The sequence below is a fragment of the Plectropomus leopardus genome, chromosome 12 (genome assembly GCF_026936395.1).
Source record: "Plectropomus leopardus strain MGB_pleo_1.0 chromosome 12, ASM2693639v1, whole genome shotgun sequence".
Lineage (NCBI taxonomy): Eukaryota > Metazoa > Chordata > Actinopteri > Perciformes > Serranidae > Plectropomus > Plectropomus leopardus.
Genome location: NC_142187.1, coordinates 24,467,088 through 24,486,149, shown reverse-complemented (window position 1 = coordinate 24,486,149; position 19,062 = coordinate 24,467,088). Strand labels below are relative to the sequence as shown.

The window sequence follows — 19,062 nt, the reverse complement described above, 5'->3', positions numbered from 1 at the left end:
AACTTTGGAGAGCATTTTAGCACAGAACAAAAATAGTGGATTTTGCCCCACATCTCTTCTATTACAGTCACATTAGGAAGGAACAATTACACAACCAATGAGTCGTGAAATGTACATATTGCTGTGTGAGTGTTGTTTTAAGACAGACTTGATAAAAGTGTGGGCCAATACAGCCATACTGACGCTGTACAGTGGTGTTTGAGATCAGTGCTAACAGGAGCGTGCTAACACGCTCCCCGTGACAGTGCTGATATGGTAATGTTTAGCAGATTTAATGTTTGCCATCATCTTAGTTACATTTGCTGATGAGCACTGAAAACACCACTGAGGCTGATGGGAATGTTGTTAGTTACAGGTTTTTGGTCACAAACCAAAGTGCTGGACAAATTAAAATTTTCACCAGATAAAAAGTAGAGCGGTAATCAACCAAAGAAAATCTCAGTCGACTGAAATTCTACCTACTCTTCAACCAATCGATAGGTCAAACTAGAGAAAAAACCTGAACGTTATCTCTAGATCAACTAAATTGCCACAGTTCACTCTACCTGGTAGCATTGTGTGTCCACCAAAGTGTGATTTTTTTATTTTTTTGAATCTATCACAGGGCTTGACATTAACACAACCCATGTTCAGGCAAGTGGAATGCCTCAAGTGAAAAATAAATGTGATCCCCAATGTGATAATATCCATATATAAACTAGACTCATGCACACAGCTCAGCGTTACAGTGCAGAAGTCTGTCTCACAGCAAGGGGTTGGACAGGACAGATTAAAAAAATCTGACATACTGAACACTATAGAAGGCAACTTTGGGTTTGCAATGTCATATGGAACTTAACGTTACTGGCGTTAAATATCTCTATAACACTGAATGTCGGATGTTTGGTCGGACAAGAGCAGAACAACCAACCAAACGAGAAACCAACCAGAAGTTTATAGCCCTAATGAAAAGTTCATTCAAAAAATGTTGAAACATTTCAGTCAAAAGTGGTTGATTGATGGGTATTGTCATCTACGGAGACATGCCGCTTGTGTAGTTAAAATCTCTCTTGAGGGAAATGACATTTCAGATGAAACAGACGTTAATCACATACAACGCAAAAAGCATGATACAAATACAGCATACAAGAACATTTCCATAGCTCTTTCTTCAGAAAAGATTTCCATGTCATAACGTATCTAAGCGGTGTTGCACTGATTTACGTTCTTCTGATCTTTTTTTTCATGTTTTAGAGACATCCCCGATCCCCCTCAGTGTGAGCAGCTACTGGACTCGGACCAAAACATCCCAGTGGAGCCGGCCTTGGAGGCCACGGAGTTCACTGTGAGGGCCATCGAGTCTGAGAGCCGCCCGGTCTCCATCAAACGTGACAAATCAAACCTGGCAGGAAGCGTGGCCATTGAAATGTCTGCACAACCGCTTCTGGAGCTCACGCCCATGACAGGTAGCGCTGTGATCACTTCACACTCCTTTACTGTGCATCATAAAGTGGGATTCAGTGTCGGTATCACTCTGGATCACCGTGTGTAGGTGTTTGACATCTGATAAGAGTGCCACAGTCTTTTTTTTTTGATGAATCCATTGTGCTGGTGACTCACGTTGTTCTTTCTTCATCATAGCTGTCCATGTCCAACTGAAACAGCTTTGTTCTCTCCTCTCGCACCTCTGTCTGGATTTTAGTGAACAGTAAAGAGTTGGAGGCGTACCACTCTGAACAGACAGACAAAGAGGACGACACAGAGGAGGAAGAGGAGGAGGAGGAACCTCCCATTCCTCCCAAACCTGTAGCTCCAGATAGCATGTTCATCTTCAAGGCCTCTAACCCGTAAGATGCTGCAAACACCCCCAAAATGTTTGTTTTTTATTTGAAAAACCTTGTCCTCTCTGTGTGAGCTCTTCATTAACCAACATCTTCCCTGTCATTTATCCTCAGTATCAGGAGGATCTGTCACTATGTGGTTACCATGCGCTACTTTGAGATGACCATCCTCCTTGTGATTGTGGCGAGCAGCATCGCCCTTGCTGCTGAGGACCCTGTGTGTACCAATTCAGACAGAAACAAGGTAAGATCAAAATACACCTCCCCTAGTGGCCTTGATCTGAATTTGGATGTAAGAAAGTCAATTTGATGTCAGAAGAAACCTTTGAAAAGCTGCAAAATGGTAACACAGCAGTGCATAATAGGTGAGTTTAAAAGAACTGCTAGAAAAAAAGCTAAAACCAAACTAACTGGTTCAAACATGTCGACCATGTATGCAGGCAGAAATGTAAAAAGCTGTTCCAAATGGATGAACTCGTATTGTTCAAATTTGGATATTGATATGGAGGCTCAAAGGCATTCATTGTGTTGCATTATTTTGTACATGCAAAACGGGATGCAGGTTTATGTGGGAAGCTTGAGAACATAGTCAAATACTTTCTCATCTCCACACAGCTGGCTAATCGCTGCATGGGTGTGAATGGCTGATTGTCAGTTTGGGAAAGGTACAATTTTGACGTCAGTGGGGTGTGTGGGGGAAGGGAGTTTCAGGTGCTGTTTAGCTATCTGAAAAGAACTTCATATGATGTGTACTGACACCTTAGAGATTATTTCACCCTATAAATTACCATTTCTGTATCAGTTTTTCACACTGTATCAGTGTGTTGAATTTGTCAAGGAAACGTTTTCCTTGCATGACTCTTTTATTGATGAAAATTATTTATGAATTAATTTCATCGGCGAAGTTTACAACAGGAGATCTATATCAAAACATCCATAGACAAACTCACACAAGTCATGCAGTATTAGGGCTGTACCTTTCTCATAATTTCGTCAAATCAGTCAAAGTCAAATCAGATTTGGCAGTTCAATACGAATATTAGACAAATTATTTTGTTTTTCCATTTAAAGTTTGACAGCTTGATAGGCAGGACAGATGTTAAAACTGACTGCTGTCACCTGATATATCGTCATCTTTTACAGACCTTATCCTCAACGAAGCAAGACTGCAAAGAATGAATGAAAATTTTGAACTTACTCATTCTGCAATCCTACCGAGGACGTTTTAGCTTTCAGGTTTACTGTTTGATGTCGAGTTGACATTACACTGTGTCAGCAACAATGTGTCGTGACACGTTTGATTTCACACACACGCACAAGGTGAGAATCAGCAGTTTTGCTGGGGAAATAGCTGTGCAGTTAGTTTTTCACAACTCTGTGTCATGGAGAGTGTCACGAGTAACCAGAAAAACACAAACTAGTAAAAATTACACTTATGTGTGAGAGAGAGAGAGACAGAGTAAAGAGACACACGAAGGACACGCAGACTCACATTTGACATGTTCCACACCATCTATGCACGTGGTTGCCAATCATTTCTCATCTTTGGGATGGCTTTTTCTAACATCACCACAGACCCGAAATTTGTACTGCTCTCGAAGGAGAACAGAAAAATGCATTAAAGATAAACTATGCAGGGTTTGTCACTAACTGTTTCTAAATGCAACATTCAAACTTGGCCCCTCCTCCTCAGCTCAACAAGACTGAGAGACTAGTGGTGGTCAAGCGAGCGAGGGAGTGGATGAAGAGAGAGCAGTGTTATGAGAAAAAAGGAGTGAATCAGAGAAATGAAACATTTGCTGATTGTTTCATGTCAGTTACATAGAGCAGAGGAGAGATGCAGACACAGCAGTGTAACCTGGTCACTACGCTTTTATAGAGTCCTGACCCAGTGCTGCTATTGGCTGACTGACATCCAAAAAAACGTCCTGAATGAACCAAAATAAGAAGAAAATGAGAAAAGACTGGCAGAGAGCAGGTTCTCCGCATACATACACTGCCACACACTGCTAATGGGTCATAAGTGATGACTGAGAGGGATTACTTTTGTATGAGAATATAGTGGGTTTTTTTGTTTGTTTGTTTTTTTAGAAAAAGGAAAATCCTGCATTGTGTATCTTAAAACAATAGCTTAACACTGAGAGTCTGAAATAGCTTAGACTCACTTTATCGTCACAAACAATTCTGAAATTTGTCTTGCATCCCAGGACATCAGCTGTTTCACCTAACACTTAACCATCAACAAAATCACACAATTAACGCTCCAAATCACTACAGACATTACGAAAAGTGGATTCAGTGCAGTTCATTCGAGCCTGTGGGACTCTAAATCTGCTGTGTGATGGCAAAAGCTGATTTTCTTCAAATAACGGGTGAGGGGGATCCAACGTAGTATTAACAGCCAGAGACAACATTATTTTAGTATTCGCAGTTTGAAAACTTGACTCAGTTATAATGAAATATTGAAGCTGCCAACAGCTGCAAAAACAGTAAAACAAAATAAATAAAACAAAGTAAATCAAATTGTGGTTAATAATGAAACCGCTCCAAAAAGATCTCGGAAAACAAATAACAAGTATTGAATCTTAGATGGGAAATTTTATGCACTCTTTGTAAAGTTCAATTGGCTGAGATATTGCAAGGCAATTTGTTAGATGTCTGACATAAACTTTATATACATATAGATATGATTACGGCTGTTGTATTCGAGTCTTGTGGGGAAACCACTTTTTTAAGTGTTGCACGTGTCTCAGTCTTGGGTTTGGCCAAAACATATGTTCAACATATGTTTCACAAGCATAAGCATATAAACACAGATGCTTCTACTCTGTATCACATCCCTTTTAACTCTGAACTTGAACAATCTCCATACTAGTTCACAGAATAAGTTGTTGCTCCTTATTCTTGCAGTCAGAGCTGATCTAGGAAAAATATTATTCTCTTACAGTCCACTTTATACATGAAATAATCTGCATCATACTTAAAATTTGGACAATCTGCCACCATTACAGCTCTTTAAAAACCTTATTTCAGATCTTGTTTTAAACATTGTTCTTGTTTTTTTTTTTGTTTGACTTTTATCTGGTATATATTGTTATTATTGTTCATTTTTTTTAAGACTTTCTTTGGATTTTCTGGTTTACTTATTGATCATCTGTTCATTTTACCTTATTTTAGGTTGCTTAGTGATTGTTTTTATGTATTTGTTCATGATAGATCATTGAGAGTGAGGGACACCCTCAATTTATTTCTCAAGTCTTAAATAAAGATTTGAATCAAATTCAATTGAATGCATAACAGGTGATATTTCAGTCAACTCTGTCCACAGTCTCTCAACTGCCGCCGCTGTGTTACAGAATAAGTTTGTAATATTGATTTGGGACACACTTTAGGTGAGTGTGTGCCAGAATGATGAAAAATAAGAGCATGCCCCCTCAGAAAAATCTTTTTTTATGTTTGCAAATTATGCAGGTCCTCCGTTATTTTGATTACGTCTTCACTGGAGTGTTCACCTTTGAAATGATTATCAAGGTGGGTAACTGAAACGTATCTTTTCTCCACTTTCACCACACCAATCACACTTTTAACGACAAAAACATAGCAGCTCTAGATTTTCTCAGGGGTGCTCCAGTCCCTGTGTGTATTTGATCTGTTCACTTTACATGTCTGTGTGGGTGTGTTGTTTGTCCTCCAGATGATAGACCAGGGTCTCATCCTGCACGACGGCGCTTATTTCCGAGACATGTGGAACATCCTGGACTTCATTGTGGTGGTGGGAGCTCTGATTGCCTTTGCTCTAACGTGAGTCACTATATGGTGCTGCCTGCTGATGACTAATGACTGACTCACTGCAGCAAATCATTTTCTGAGCATACAGTATTGCTATAAACGACCTTCCCTCAAAGACACCTTTTGCAGCTTCAAAAAAGTGTTTCCTACATTGCAGCTCAAGAACTGCAAATATGGAGGCATGCATGGTCCTGTGCAGTGTGTATCTCAGATTTAACTGTTGCTATGGTCCTACAACAAGAGGAAAGATAGTTGAAATTTGAGGGTCTACACATGAGTGGAGTGTGACGCTAAAGGCCTCTACGATATTTCTCTTTGTCGTCGTTGCCAGCATGAGTGTGTCAGATAACTCACTAAACCTTTTGTGCCTTTTGTTGTACTGTAGAGGACTGTATTGTTAATTTCTCTGTTGTGAATATAGCTGTGATCCTCCGAGCTGTGCTCACGGTGTATCTCTCTTTATGCCTCAATTTCTCTGTTGTTCCTGTGGATTTTATCACTGTTGGGGCTACCAGGAATGTGATGGGGTAAAAATTTCAGTCACACTAAATGTAAACGTCTCCCATAAGCTTCTCATAAATATTTCTCTCTTTTATTATTTTCATGTGTGTAATTTTGCCCTTTTGTATTCAGTGTTTTTTGGAGTTTTTTGTTGTCTTTTAAATCTCACCTCAATCTGCTGAGCCTGAGTGGTACCATTGGTAACATTTTTGATAATTTTTGCACACTAATCATTCATGCCCTCTAATGGATAATTTTGTCATTTACATCATTTATTTTTGCACAGTAATCAATATAAAAATATTTCTTTCGGTAAAATGGATAAATTGTATCAGCATCTCTAATTTCAGACTCAAAACTACACGCACACAGTTGAAACTTTGGTTGAAAGTAAGGAAAAGGACAAAGAGAAATTACCGTGATTGAGTTCTATGACCTTAATAATAAATTCAGTTGATGAGGGTGGTGCTTTTAACCTGCTTTTTAAGGAGTCATTTCATGATTTAAGGACAAAAATTATAAATGCAACAAAGTTAATTTGTCCTCACAGATAATAAATTCAAGGTTACAAACTGAAAAAAATTATGAGATCTATTACCTGTGTTACCTGCTTGGCTCCGTACAAACACACTCAAGGTGAAGTGTTTCATTGTGTTTTTTGATATGCACTTGAGTTGACATTTTTGCTTTAACTGTGTTTTTCTTTTTCACTGTTTTAAATGTGTCTATTCCATGTGTCCATGTGCATTAGTCTGAGTTTACATCTATGTTCCTAAGTGCTGTATTTCAATATCGACAGAAACAACAAAGGCCGAGACATCAAGACAATAAAGTCTCTCAGAGTTTTGAGAGTTCTGCGGCCTCTTAAAACCATCAAGAGGCTCCCTAAACTCAAGGTATGATGCAAACACGCCCCAGTATTTTGTTTTTTTGTCAGTTCAAATATCTCTGACAGATTGCGTTCACTTTGCCATCCCTCTCATCTTTCTTCTCTGCAGGCTGTTTTCGACTGTGTGGTCACATCTCTGAAGAACGTCTTTAACATCCTCATCGTGTACCAGCTCTTCATGTTCATCTTTGCTGTCATCGCTGTGCAGCTGTTCAAGGGGAAGTTCTTCTACTGCACTGACAGCTCCATGAATACAGAGAAGGAATGCCAGTAAGTTGACACAACTAAACCAGTGGTGGAAGAAGCACTCAAAACGATTTCTCAAGTACAAGTAGTGATACTGTAAAGTAGAAATATTCTGTTACAAGTAAAAGTTCTGCATAAAAAAATTGCTTGAGTAAAAGAACAAATATATTACCACTTTAACATATACCAAAATATAGCAAAAGTAAGAGTACTCAATATGCAGAAAGGACCAGTTCAGAATCATAGATATATCAATCCAATTACCCCCCAAAAAAGTGGCTATTAAACATTTCTGCAAACCACAAATACAGTACACATTTCCATTATGATGTAGCAGATTCCCAGAACATTAAAACAGGAGAGAAACAATGCAACATCTCTCCTGTGAAGAACTTCCTGGCAAGAATTTAATATTAATAACAACTCAATATAACTGACAAATAGATCTTGCCACAACATTTGTGACTTTTGAATTGACAAATCCTTTTAGAAAGTCTTGACACAAACAGCTTATGATACAGAGAGAGAGAGAGAGAGAGAGAGAGAGAGAGATTCTGCCTGAAAGCAGGCAGAAGAAAATATTTTAAAAAGTGCAGCTCCTCACTCTTAACACACTCCCAGGTGGCCTGTGATTGTCTGCAGAGACCCAGACTCACCAGTGAATAATATTTTCACCTAACAAAAGCTTTAATACCTTTTGTCTTCATTCAGTCTGCTGATTTAATGAGTGAATTAGGTGAAACAATGACCTCTGGGCCACTCTGCTCCCTACAGAGGCTACTACATTGACTACAGCAGAGACAAAAAGGAGGTGAAGAGAAGAGAGTGGAGGAGACACGAGTTTCACTACGACAATGTCTGCTGGGCCCTCCTCACACTTTTCACCGTCTCCACTGGAGAGGGATGGCCTCAGTAAGTGCAGTTAGATTCCAACTACACAATTTACCCCCCAAATGTTCAGTTTAAGGAAAAAGATGTGTTTAAATTTAAACTTTGCAACAATTTTTCTGCTAGAGTCCTGCAGCACTCCACCGATGTTACAGAGGAGAGCATGGGGCCAAGTCGGGGGAACCGGATGGAGATGTCCATTTTCTACGTGGTCTACTTTGTGGTCTTCCCGTTCTTCTTTGTCAACATCTTTGTGGCTTTGATCATCATCACCTTCCAGGAGCAGGGCGACAAGATGATTCAGGAGTGCAGCCTGGAAAAGAACGAGGTGTGCAGCAATAAAACACATTACATTTGCAAACACACACACACACACACACACGCTCATATTCATTCATGTCTGTTTTTTTTTTTTAAATTTTTCTACATCAGAGGGCTTGCATCGACTTTGCCATCAGTGCCAAGCCGATGACCCGCTACATGCCCCAGAACAGGCAAACCTTCCAGTATAGACTGTGGCACTTCGTGGCATCGCCGTCTTTTGAGTACACGGTGCTCGTCATGATCGCGCTTAACACTGTGGTCCTCATGATGAAGGTAAAGCGCTCCTCACAACAGGATTCATGGTGGGACAGAATATACTTTAAAGGGCCTTGTGTTAACTATATGTGCATGCAACATACAACAGTTCGTATGATTGAACGAATCAGCACCCCATGAATACTGCTTAACGTACAGTAATGTAGGTTAGGTTTAGAAAATGCACTGACACACAGCTTGTGCAGTAAAATCAAAGTCTCATTCATCCAGTCGAATGCTTAGTACTTCCCAAACAGACAGCCCTCTCTGACCGGGAACTGAGCGGGAGGTGAAACTTCTCTATACTCTCAGTACTTTTATTGCGCTGAACACGGGAGCTTCTGGTGTACCACTGCCTTGATCTATTAGTTTATTGTGTGACTTTGGTGAAGAATTAACGCTGCAAAACACCAAATTAAACGCTGAAAAAATATGAATTGAGGCAATCAAATGTTCACTGACTTCAAGTTTTAATCCTCAACATTTTCATAATGTGTACTGAAACGAACAGCTTTGGGGACGGCAGAAAATCGATATATTAATGATATTTCTCGGAAAATGGCTGTGGGGATTGTGAAGTCACACAAAATAATTTTAAAGTAGGTGTGGAGGTACTTGTCATGTCTGTCAGCAATTTTAATTTTAAAAATAATGTTATTTTCAAATTTCTGACATGTTTCTTCAGTACCACTCGGCCCCGGCAGCCTACGACACGGTCCTAAAACACCTCAACACGGCCTTCACCGTCCTCTTCTCCATGGAGTGTATACTCAAGATTATGGCATTTGGTTTTGTGGTGAGAGTTAACACAAGAAGAGACCACTGATAAACAATTTGTCTATGCTGAATCAAATTACTTAAAATATTTTCTTTTGCCGCAGAACTACTTTCGAGATACTTGGAATATTTTTGATTTCATCACTGTTCTTGGCAGCATCACGGAGATAATTGTAGATTTACAGGTAAGATTCTGCCAAGACACCATTCATTTTCACAATGTTGTGACCCTAAAAAAAAAAAACGACACAAATAGCCAGCGTTAAATGCAGCATTCTTTCTGTCCAAGTTTCCCGCGTGTGTTACGATCCCTGCCTCCAGACACAACTTAAGTCATGTTGTGATGAATTTCGCCATCTGTGTTTTACATCCTCGCTCTCCCTTCTGTCTGCCACTCTCTCCCTCCCACCCTCCCTCCCTCTTGTGTCACCCTCTCTCCAACCATTTGTGTGTCAGTCGGTGAACACCATCAACATGAGTTTCTTGAAGCTTTTCCGAACGGCCAGGTTGATCAAGCTGCTGAGACAGGGTTACACCATCCGCATCCTGCTGTGGACCTTCGTACAATCATTCAAGGTGGGATGTTTTACAGTCTTCTCTCCTGTCACTTTGATTCCTCACACAAGCATGATGATGAGATTTAATTAACTGTCTTTGCTGTCTCCTCTCCAACAGGCGCTTCCTTATGTCTGTCTCCTCATTGCTATGCTTTTCTTCATATACGCCATAATTGGAATGCAGGTATCTGTTTGCTTATATATCAAAAATAACATAACAGACTGTCACAGCTCTCAGCTGACGCCAAACATTCGGTTATGTAAATGGTTTCTGAGTATGTGACTGAATTTACATGTTTTTCTGTTGTCTCAGTTTACCTGGATTTAACAGATGATATTGTTTTAACCTGTATTTGGTGTATTATTTTCTTTATTATTATTTATATTATTTTAGGTAGTTTGAGCCATTTATATACATTTATTAATACAAGTGATTGCTTTCAAGATTGTTATCATCTGGAATGCGCGATAATACCGGCACGTCATCTGTATCGGCAGATATTGGCTTTAAAATGAGATACTGGTATCGGCCATCATGCCGATTTCTGCTGATATCACAAACCAGTATTTTTTTTTTTTACGTTAGTTATTTAATTGATATATTGAGCATGTATAAAATATTAACCCTAAGTTGAAGTATTTTTTTTATTTTGCACAATGAATGAATATTACATACACTGAAAAGCATTTTGTTTTATGTGACTATCTGCTGGGGGGCTGTCACAATAAGCGTATGTATGCATAATATGATGTTAAATTCCACTACATAAGAGACTTGATGATCACTAAAATTAGGTATAGAAAAGGGTGGATATGTCTGTTAACGGCCAAATTAGTTTTTATATATCGGCATAACAGATATTGGCAAAAAAATACGATGTCATGCATCCTCAGGTTTAATGTTTTGTTTGACTTTTTTTTTGACAAATTAACAAATACTATGTCAGAAGCCAATGGGAATTCCTATAAATAAACACAACCTGTTTTCTGCAGGTGTTTGGAAACATCAAGCTGAATGACGAGAGTCACATCAATCAACACAACAATTTTAAGACCTTTTTCAGTGCACTGATGCTGCTCTTCAGGTGAGATTATCAACAAAAGCAAACTTTCAAGCCTTGATTTCTTCAGCTTTAATTCTCTTAAAGAGACAATCTACCTCTGAATCGAACATTACATATATTTTCTCTTACCTGTGTTGTTATTTATAAATCTTGATTGTTTTGGTGTGAGTTGCAGAATGTTGGATATAGCAGCTGTAGAGATGTCCGCCTTATCTCTACTAAAATAGAACTTGGCGGCACTTGTCTGGTTCTGCTCAGAGTGCTAAAAAAGTATATATGAAAGGCAGACGTCTCCATGGCTGATGTCTCCAACACTGCAACTCGAACCAAAGCAATATAGTTCTATAGATAGCACTGCAGGTAAGAGAAAAATATGTGTTTTTATTTTGGGGTTAACTATCCCTTTAAATCAATCTGGATCTTAATTTGTTGTTAACTATGTGTGTTTTTGTTTAAACCACCAGGAGTGCGACGGGGGAGTCCTGGCAGGAGATTATGCTTTCGTGTCTGTCGGGTCAGGAGTGTGAACCAGACCCCTCCATCTCGCCCCTCATCACGTCTCCAGACCACGAGGGAGGCTGTGGGACTGACTTTGCTTACTGCTACTTTGTCTCTTTCATCTTCTTCAGCTCATTCCTGGTCAGGGCTGCACCAAAATAACACTCTATTTGTATATTTGTCAATTTCTCCATTGTCTTTACACACAGCTTTTCTTTCCAATTGTTTGCTCTTTGTCCTTTTTAGATGCTCAATCTGTTTGTGGCTGTGATCATGGATAACTTTGAGTACCTGACGCGAGACTCGTCAATCCTGGGGCCCCATCACCTGGATGAGTTTGTTCGCATCTGGGGGGAGTATGATCGTCTTGCATGGTGAGACTTGATCTTAGGGGTGTTGGGACAGTGTTGTTGTTGTTTTTGTTTGTTTTTCACCATTAAAGCATGCAAACATGTTTTTGTAGAAATACAAAAGACACAAGACATAACATAACCAATTGTAGAAATATGATGACTCCATATCACAATCCAGTTATCCTCTGGGGTAGCCTACACATGCAGTTGCTCGCTTAATACAGAAAACAGTCGTTCTGGAGCACTCAGGGAGCTTGGTCTCTTAAATAAAGCTGTGCCTTGGCCATCATGTAATTAGTCGTACTCATACTCGCATCTAAATGTGAACTATTTGCAAAAAAATCCACCAGAGATATTGATTAAAAAAATGGTTGGGACTTTAGGCTTTATAGAACAAGCAATGATATTGACTGCAATTTAGAAGTACATAATAAATGCACTGGTGAAGTGACATGGCATCTAGGAGCAACCATATTTTGTCATAATTCTAATAGTTTTGAATTACTTCAGACATATATGTAGTGATTGCATTTGCAGATTTGCATACCATAGAAGAATGGACTGTCGGCCTTTACAGGGGTCTTTTTCGTTACTGCTGCATTTTTATAAGCTCAGTTTGATTTTGTTTCCAAATGCAGACCCACTTACATTCATGTTCTATCTTTATCCAGCAGAGGGCTGCCAAAGCATGTGAAACACATTTTTCTGTGCAGTGAGCTGACATGTTAAGCACCATCAGATTTAAGTCCAAGAGAGCATCTAGAGTTCAGTGTACTTAAGATCTTTTTGCTAAAAAAAACCAAATCATTGTTCCAAAAATGTAAAATGCCACAGAATAACAACAAGACCTTTTAAAGGGAACTTGCTGTTTTCCCTCTTCTGCATTAAATCTGAGTTTTATGCCACTTTTCATTAACCTATTCGTCTTCTGCTTCTGTTTCTCTGTGCCTCCCCTCACTCATCACCCTGAAGTGGTCGTATCCACTACACTGCCATGTATGAGATGTTAACGCACATGTCACCACCGCTGGGACTGGGCAAAAAATGTCCTGCTAAGATCGCCTACAAGGTACCGAAAACATTATCACTTCTTTCTAAACTCAGAAGGGCCAGATGGAATGAAAACTCAAGTGAAATCCTTTCTATATGATCTAAATTCATCATATACACACTACAGAAGAGAGAAATATGAATGGTGCATAAGGTGAAATGAAGGGAACAAACCAACAAACTCATTTTTATTTGCACCACAGTTTGCTCAAACTGCATTAAAGCAGTTGTGTATTTTAGTATGTGGAGTCACACTGTGGCTCTCTCTGATGGAGTCACTTCAAAGGTTGTTTAAGAAAATGTAAAGAAACCTAATCATTTGGCTGGTAGTGTAGACGGAGGTGTTTGAATAAAGAAATGATTAAACGAATATCCTGTTTTCTCTGTGTCCCATGTTGTCCCCCAGAGGTTGGTGTTGATGAACATGCCTGTGGATGAGGACATGACCGTCCACTTCACCTCCACCCTGATGTCGCTCATCCGTACAGCTTTGGATATCAAAATAGCCAGAGGTCAGAGTCACTAGTTAGCATGTCTTTTGTAAATAAACACAGGCAAAAGGGCTCAATAGCACATCTCAGAGACATGAACATGATTTTAAAAACAGTCTTTACTTGTCAAAAAAAGATTAGGTACACAGGCAAAATAGGTGTCATTTACACTGGGGACATGTCCCCACCACTTTTTGAAATAGCTGATTTTTTCCTCACTTTCTAAAAGTATAATTTGTTTTTTTTTCCAAGAAAGAGTAACTAACAAATAAAATGCTTTGAGAGAGGTTTATTTGCATAATAAGAAAACATCAACACAAAGTAAATATAGCTGAAACGAATGTGCATGACCTTAAAATTGTTCTTAAATGACCCAGAAACTGAAATGCACCAATCAGCAGTTTTTTTTCTCGTCCAAGTTTTCTTTACTTTCTCTTTGAACATGACAACACATATGAATTATTAAAGTCCTGGGGAAAAATAAAAGAAATGAAAAAGACTATTCAACTACTATTCCTGTTTACATGCAGCTGTGAATACTACAGCTAACATGCCCTAACATGTCATTTTGTAAAATCTCAAAAATAACTGGTTAATGTCTTTTATTTTATTTTATTTTATTATTATTCATTTTTTATTATATATAATCTTTCAAATTCCTCTCACATGAACATCAACAAAAAATAAAAATCACATTTTATGTTAAGATAAAGATTTGAGCTAAATTGTCCCTAAACCATTGATGTCAGATTTGGTTGTTGTAACATTGGTCTTAAATGTCAGGCCAGCTGGCATTAAAAAGTCTTAAATCTAACTTGCCTAAAGCTGTAGGAACCTTTATGATTATGTTCGTCTGATCAACCACGATTTTTTTAGCTTCAAACTCATTAATATCACATATTCTGTGGCTAAATGTGGATGTTTGTCGCAGGTGGTGAGGACCGTATCGCTCTGGATAGTGAACTACAAAAAGAGATCAGTATCATCTGGCCTTATCTGCCCCAAAAGACCTTGGACCTACTGGTACCTATCAACAAAGGTCTGGCTCTAACACTGGAGGAAATACTCAATGTAACGCTGAGAGACAAGCAGTAACAGTTAATGTAGCATGTCTGCCCTCACAGATACGGATATGACGGTGGGGAAGATCTACGCCTCCATGATGATAATGGACTACTTCAAACAGAACAAAGCCAAGAAGCTCCGGCAACAACTTGAAGCTCAGGTCAGCTCTGCATGCTGTTAGTAGCATTGTCGCACTTCAATCTTCAATTTCTTACCCTGTTTTAAAATTAGATATTCACAGAAAAAGATATATTTAAAAATTGATTTTAAGGAAGAAGAAGAAAAACAAAAAGCATCCAACATTAGAGCACAGTTTCAGATAGCTGAGCTGTAGATGTTTATCATCTATAATATGGGACTTGTTCGAATTTTCTATTGCAGTACTATGGCACACTTCTAAGCATAGTGTGATGTATTACATAGAGAAACAAAACAAGCTTTACATTATAAGCTGTGATATGACCTTAACTTTAGGATGTTAAAAAAAGAAGCACAACAAGGAAAAAAGGGGAAAAAATGGGGCAAAATTGCAGTCGAGCAAAAGAATCACGTTTATTCCCAGTTAGTTATATTTCTTACGCATCCGTTGTTACCAAACAGAACTATGTACATTCAGGGAAGAATGTAGCGAATGTATGTGGAAGTTACTTAATTGTTCTGTATTTGGGGTTTATAGTACTCAGTCTTCTTTGACCTTTCAAATTCTTAAATTTGGGCTTGAACAATGTGAAAATGAAATTGTAACAAAGCCCTCTGACCTCTATTTGATGTGATGTGTTTCTGTTTCACTCATTTCAGAAGAGTAACTTAATGTTCAAGCGTCTTGACGCCTCTACACTCCCTGAGGACATTCTGTCCAACACCCAGACGCTGCCGATGATGGCCCACAGTGCTGGCTCAGCCCTGTGAGTCTGTGCATGCTTGCAGATTTTTAGTTTTTTTACATTTGTGTCTCTATTTATGCGTTTGTTTTATCGTTTCTCTCTTGTCACAATACAGGACCAGGGGAGGCTTTGTGGCTCTGAGCCCCATCTCACCTCAGGAACTGTTTTTACAGCCCATAAGCTCTGACACAGATGCTGGTCAGCAGCAGAATCTGGTAAGAAAAAGCACCAACATGCGCCTAAAACCATGCAACCACTGCAACCATGTCTTAGAGGAGGGATTCATAACCTTTTAACTGAACACTGTCAGCTCGTCACAGGGTGTCTATAGAGACAGAACGCAATTAGGTCCCACCCACACCGGAGGGGAAGGAAGTCGTAGCTCTCCAGTGACTTTGTATTGTGTAAAGGTGCCTCCTTGTCACATATGTCTCTGGGCAAACAAAAAAAATGTCTAAAAGCTGCTTTGTGGTGGGATGACAAACATAGTAAACAATCCAGAATTTATTTTTTGTAAGGTGCCTAACAGAAAAACAGTCTTTAAGAAGATAAAAGTGGATACAGTTAACAAATCAGGCTTTAGCAGGAAGAATGAGAAAACTGTTGGATCCTGACTCTCATGAGTTACAGTTGCTAATTTTACCAGACCAATCGTAGAAGTCGAAGCTAGCTAAGCTTGTAAATATCAAAGTATTTCACTTCTGGCTATTTAGAGGGATCATTTCATGATCTGCAAGGTAAGGAGAAAAGACAATGAGACAGAAGGACACTACTGACTTTTTCAATGTAACTTTTACTCTCTGGAAGTCATAAGGTGCTAAAGTAATCCTTTGACAAGTTAAAATCTAATGTTTCTACTTCAACACAGGCATTTTGTTTCATCCCTTAATTGCATATTGTGGTGCCGATTGTTTTCCCCTCCAGTGGGGGTGGTTTTCCGAGTGTGACGTGTTGCGCTCTGTCTCTAAGTGTAGGGTTTGCAGGCAGTTAAATGAAACAGCAATTTTCCTTCTTGTTTCTTGATAAACTAAAGAGGTCAAAATAAAAAAGTAGTAAGTAGGAGAATTTTTTATTTTCAGTTTCTTATCCTGTTATTAATTTCACAATTCCATAAGTGCAACACACATCTGCAGTGTTTCAGAGTGTCACGTGACCTGATGCCCATAACACTCACCGTGCTCTTCTTTATACTATAAACTAATGCTGTTATTCAGAAAAACACACTGCAGGTTTGAAAAGAGTCCGAACAAATGGATGGCTGTATGAAGTCACATTCTTTATATCAAAAAAATGCCTCTTTGTCAGTGCCACACACACACACACACACACACACACACACACACACACACACTACACAAATGCTGTGGTGGACAGACCCTCAATGTAAAAATGCATTTAATGAAACAAAAAGCACAAATATGCTCCTTTATCAACTGATCCATCATGGTTTAGTAACCAGTAGTTAGTTAGCCAACATCATACACTCGACAGATAATCAGCCTGGCCGATTATCGGGGCCAATATTTGGCATTTTGCCGATTATATGTATTGGCAGGTTATTTTAATGATTGCAGATAAAATTAATTAATTAAAAAGTGCAAAGAAAGTGTCAGCATGGAAGAAACTTTTACTTTGTAAAACCTCAGGAAGCTATTTTTATTTATTCATTTTTTATGTAAATTTGAATTTCTAAAAAAAGTTGCTGGGATCTTACTGTATATGTTGTTGAACATTTCAGTTTTGAGTAAACATTTGCTAAAGGCATTTAATCAAAGTTTTGTGTTGAAGTCCAAATTCTAAACATTGACGGAAATATTTTCATTTTTATTGTAAATGCATATCCATTCCAAGTATTGGTTATTGGTGTCATTAACCACGAAAAATTGGTATAGGTATAGGCCCTGAAAAAGCAATATCGACCTCTACTTAAATCTCTAAGCTTCTTTGTTAAAAACACACCATGCCATGTTCAGAATAATAGAACAGCACAGCTGCACAGAAGAAACTATCACGACAGTCCTGTTACAGTAGTTAGGTTGTGTCAAGCCTGCTTACTTCCATAGAAAACAATGGATGTGTGTGTTTAAACAAGCATCATATGACGCTGATGTGTGTTGCACTTATCTTATGTCCCCTTTGGGGTTCCCTCGGGTTTGGAACCACTGTCTTTAGAACACAGAACATTTACAAAACAAAACTTTATCTTACTATCTATCTATCTTATCTTCTGAAGTACACAAAAATGGTATAAACGTGTTTAAATTGATGGCGTTACTGTGACTTTTCTCCGTGCCTTGCAGAGCACGGCAGCGCTGCTCTCTGTGCTCCTGTCTTTTAGTCCTGTGGAGGTTGGAATAGCGAAGGCAGATTGTCAAACTTGTTGTTTTGCTGTGTCTGAACTGTCTGGTTTTACTGGTCTACATTGCTTGCTAGATGAATGATATGAAATTATTCTGAAACATATTAGTGTTTGTTCTTGCAGAGGAATGTGTTCGGCTCCGAGACAGATGTCGTCTGGCTCTGTTTGTGTAGCTATGAAGACCTGAACGTGCATGATTAAATGTACCTCCAAGCTGAAATATGGACTCCATCTTTCCCTGTGAACTGTTTTGTTTATTGTCTCTTCTCGCTCGTCTTCTCCACTGTTTCAATTCCGCCTTGGAGTCAGTTTTCCTGTTGCTAGTTGTCCATTTTTGGCTGGAATGGCTTCTGATTGGATGGCGATGATGATGTCTATCATAGATGAGCCTCAGTGATGAAATGGCTGCCCTCCTCTCACCCGAACTGGACCTCCGTGCATATAGAGGCAGTCCTGGCGGGGGACGAGCCTGATTGGTGTCTCTGCTTGCCCTCCTCTCTTGTTTCTGTACTCACCTAGGTGGGCGAGAGCAGTAGGGGGAGTGAAGCCCCTCAGGAGCTTCCAGTAGGCAGGGGTCTGTGTGTGCGGGCCTCTTCCATGCCCCGTCTGGCTGTAGAGTCGCAGGTACACACATTTTCCATGACATGGCCTCTAGGCTGGATCCTGAGGACGTCAGTGGCTGCATGGGCTCTAACGCCAAAGTGCATCGTTCCTTTTGTGATGCCGTGAAGTTTAAATCTGTTTGGGCTTGTCTTTTGTTACTTTGGGAGTCTGACTGAGGCGACAATTGGTAAAGAGGGGTGTGATCTTTGAGATTTTTCATCTCCAGAATGAGGAAACTAAACCTAACTTGTTTATGAGGATGCACTACTTTCTTTTGCACTGACTAAAGCATGTTTTTAAAAAAAACTCTGCAATGGTCCACTTGTTTCTAAATTGAATAATCCGATTCTAATTACAGCATGTGTAATGTTTTCTTTGTGTATGTACCTTGTGTTTGCATGTTTGTCTGCTTTGTTTGTGTGTTTTCACATACAAGCAGACGGAGGCTGCTAGCGGCTCCATGAAGCGTTCAGCCTCCACTGTTGCGGATCAGCAGGTAAACGGCCTTTGGCAGGAGGAGAAAAGTCCTGAGCGAGTTTATCGACCTCGGCACAAAAGCTACAAGGCCGCTGGTTAGTCTCACTCACCTGTTGATATCACATCAGAATATGTTCTTTTTTCACCATTAGTAAACATTGAATATTGGTGT

At 39.3% G+C, this 19,062-nt stretch overlaps 1 protein-coding gene across 1 annotated transcript in view; it reads left to right on the top strand.

The window, feature by feature from the left end:
• LOC121950863 (calcium voltage-gated channel subunit alpha1 Eb) overlaps nucleotides 1-19,062 on the top strand; it is a 75,263-nt gene that overhangs the window by 53,523 nt on the left and 2,678 nt on the right. The window contains exons 22-46 of the mRNA XM_088085594.1: nucleotides 1,234-1,445; nucleotides 1,682-1,826; nucleotides 1,935-2,064; nucleotides 5,292-5,351; nucleotides 5,515-5,621; nucleotides 6,910-7,006; nucleotides 7,109-7,269; nucleotides 8,020-8,157; nucleotides 8,260-8,461; nucleotides 8,566-8,730; nucleotides 9,398-9,508; nucleotides 9,594-9,674; nucleotides 9,946-10,065; nucleotides 10,165-10,230; nucleotides 11,040-11,131; nucleotides 11,575-11,749; nucleotides 11,855-11,982; nucleotides 12,934-13,030; nucleotides 13,418-13,523; nucleotides 14,434-14,541; nucleotides 14,627-14,727; nucleotides 15,366-15,472; nucleotides 15,567-15,666; nucleotides 18,330-18,434; nucleotides 18,850-18,985. Coding sequence (XP_087941720.1) covers nucleotides 1,234-1,445; nucleotides 1,682-1,826; nucleotides 1,935-2,064; nucleotides 5,292-5,351; nucleotides 5,515-5,621; nucleotides 6,910-7,006; nucleotides 7,109-7,269; nucleotides 8,020-8,157; nucleotides 8,260-8,461; nucleotides 8,566-8,730; nucleotides 9,398-9,508; nucleotides 9,594-9,674; nucleotides 9,946-10,065; nucleotides 10,165-10,230; nucleotides 11,040-11,131; nucleotides 11,575-11,749; nucleotides 11,855-11,982; nucleotides 12,934-13,030; nucleotides 13,418-13,523; nucleotides 14,434-14,541; nucleotides 14,627-14,727; nucleotides 15,366-15,472; nucleotides 15,567-15,666; nucleotides 18,330-18,434; nucleotides 18,850-18,985 — 3,050 coding nt within the window. The remainder of the gene's footprint in view (nucleotides 1-1,233; nucleotides 1,446-1,681; nucleotides 1,827-1,934; nucleotides 2,065-5,291; nucleotides 5,352-5,514; nucleotides 5,622-6,909; nucleotides 7,007-7,108; nucleotides 7,270-8,019; nucleotides 8,158-8,259; nucleotides 8,462-8,565; nucleotides 8,731-9,397; nucleotides 9,509-9,593; nucleotides 9,675-9,945; nucleotides 10,066-10,164; nucleotides 10,231-11,039; nucleotides 11,132-11,574; nucleotides 11,750-11,854; nucleotides 11,983-12,933; nucleotides 13,031-13,417; nucleotides 13,524-14,433; nucleotides 14,542-14,626; nucleotides 14,728-15,365; nucleotides 15,473-15,566; nucleotides 15,667-18,329; nucleotides 18,435-18,849; nucleotides 18,986-19,062) is intronic.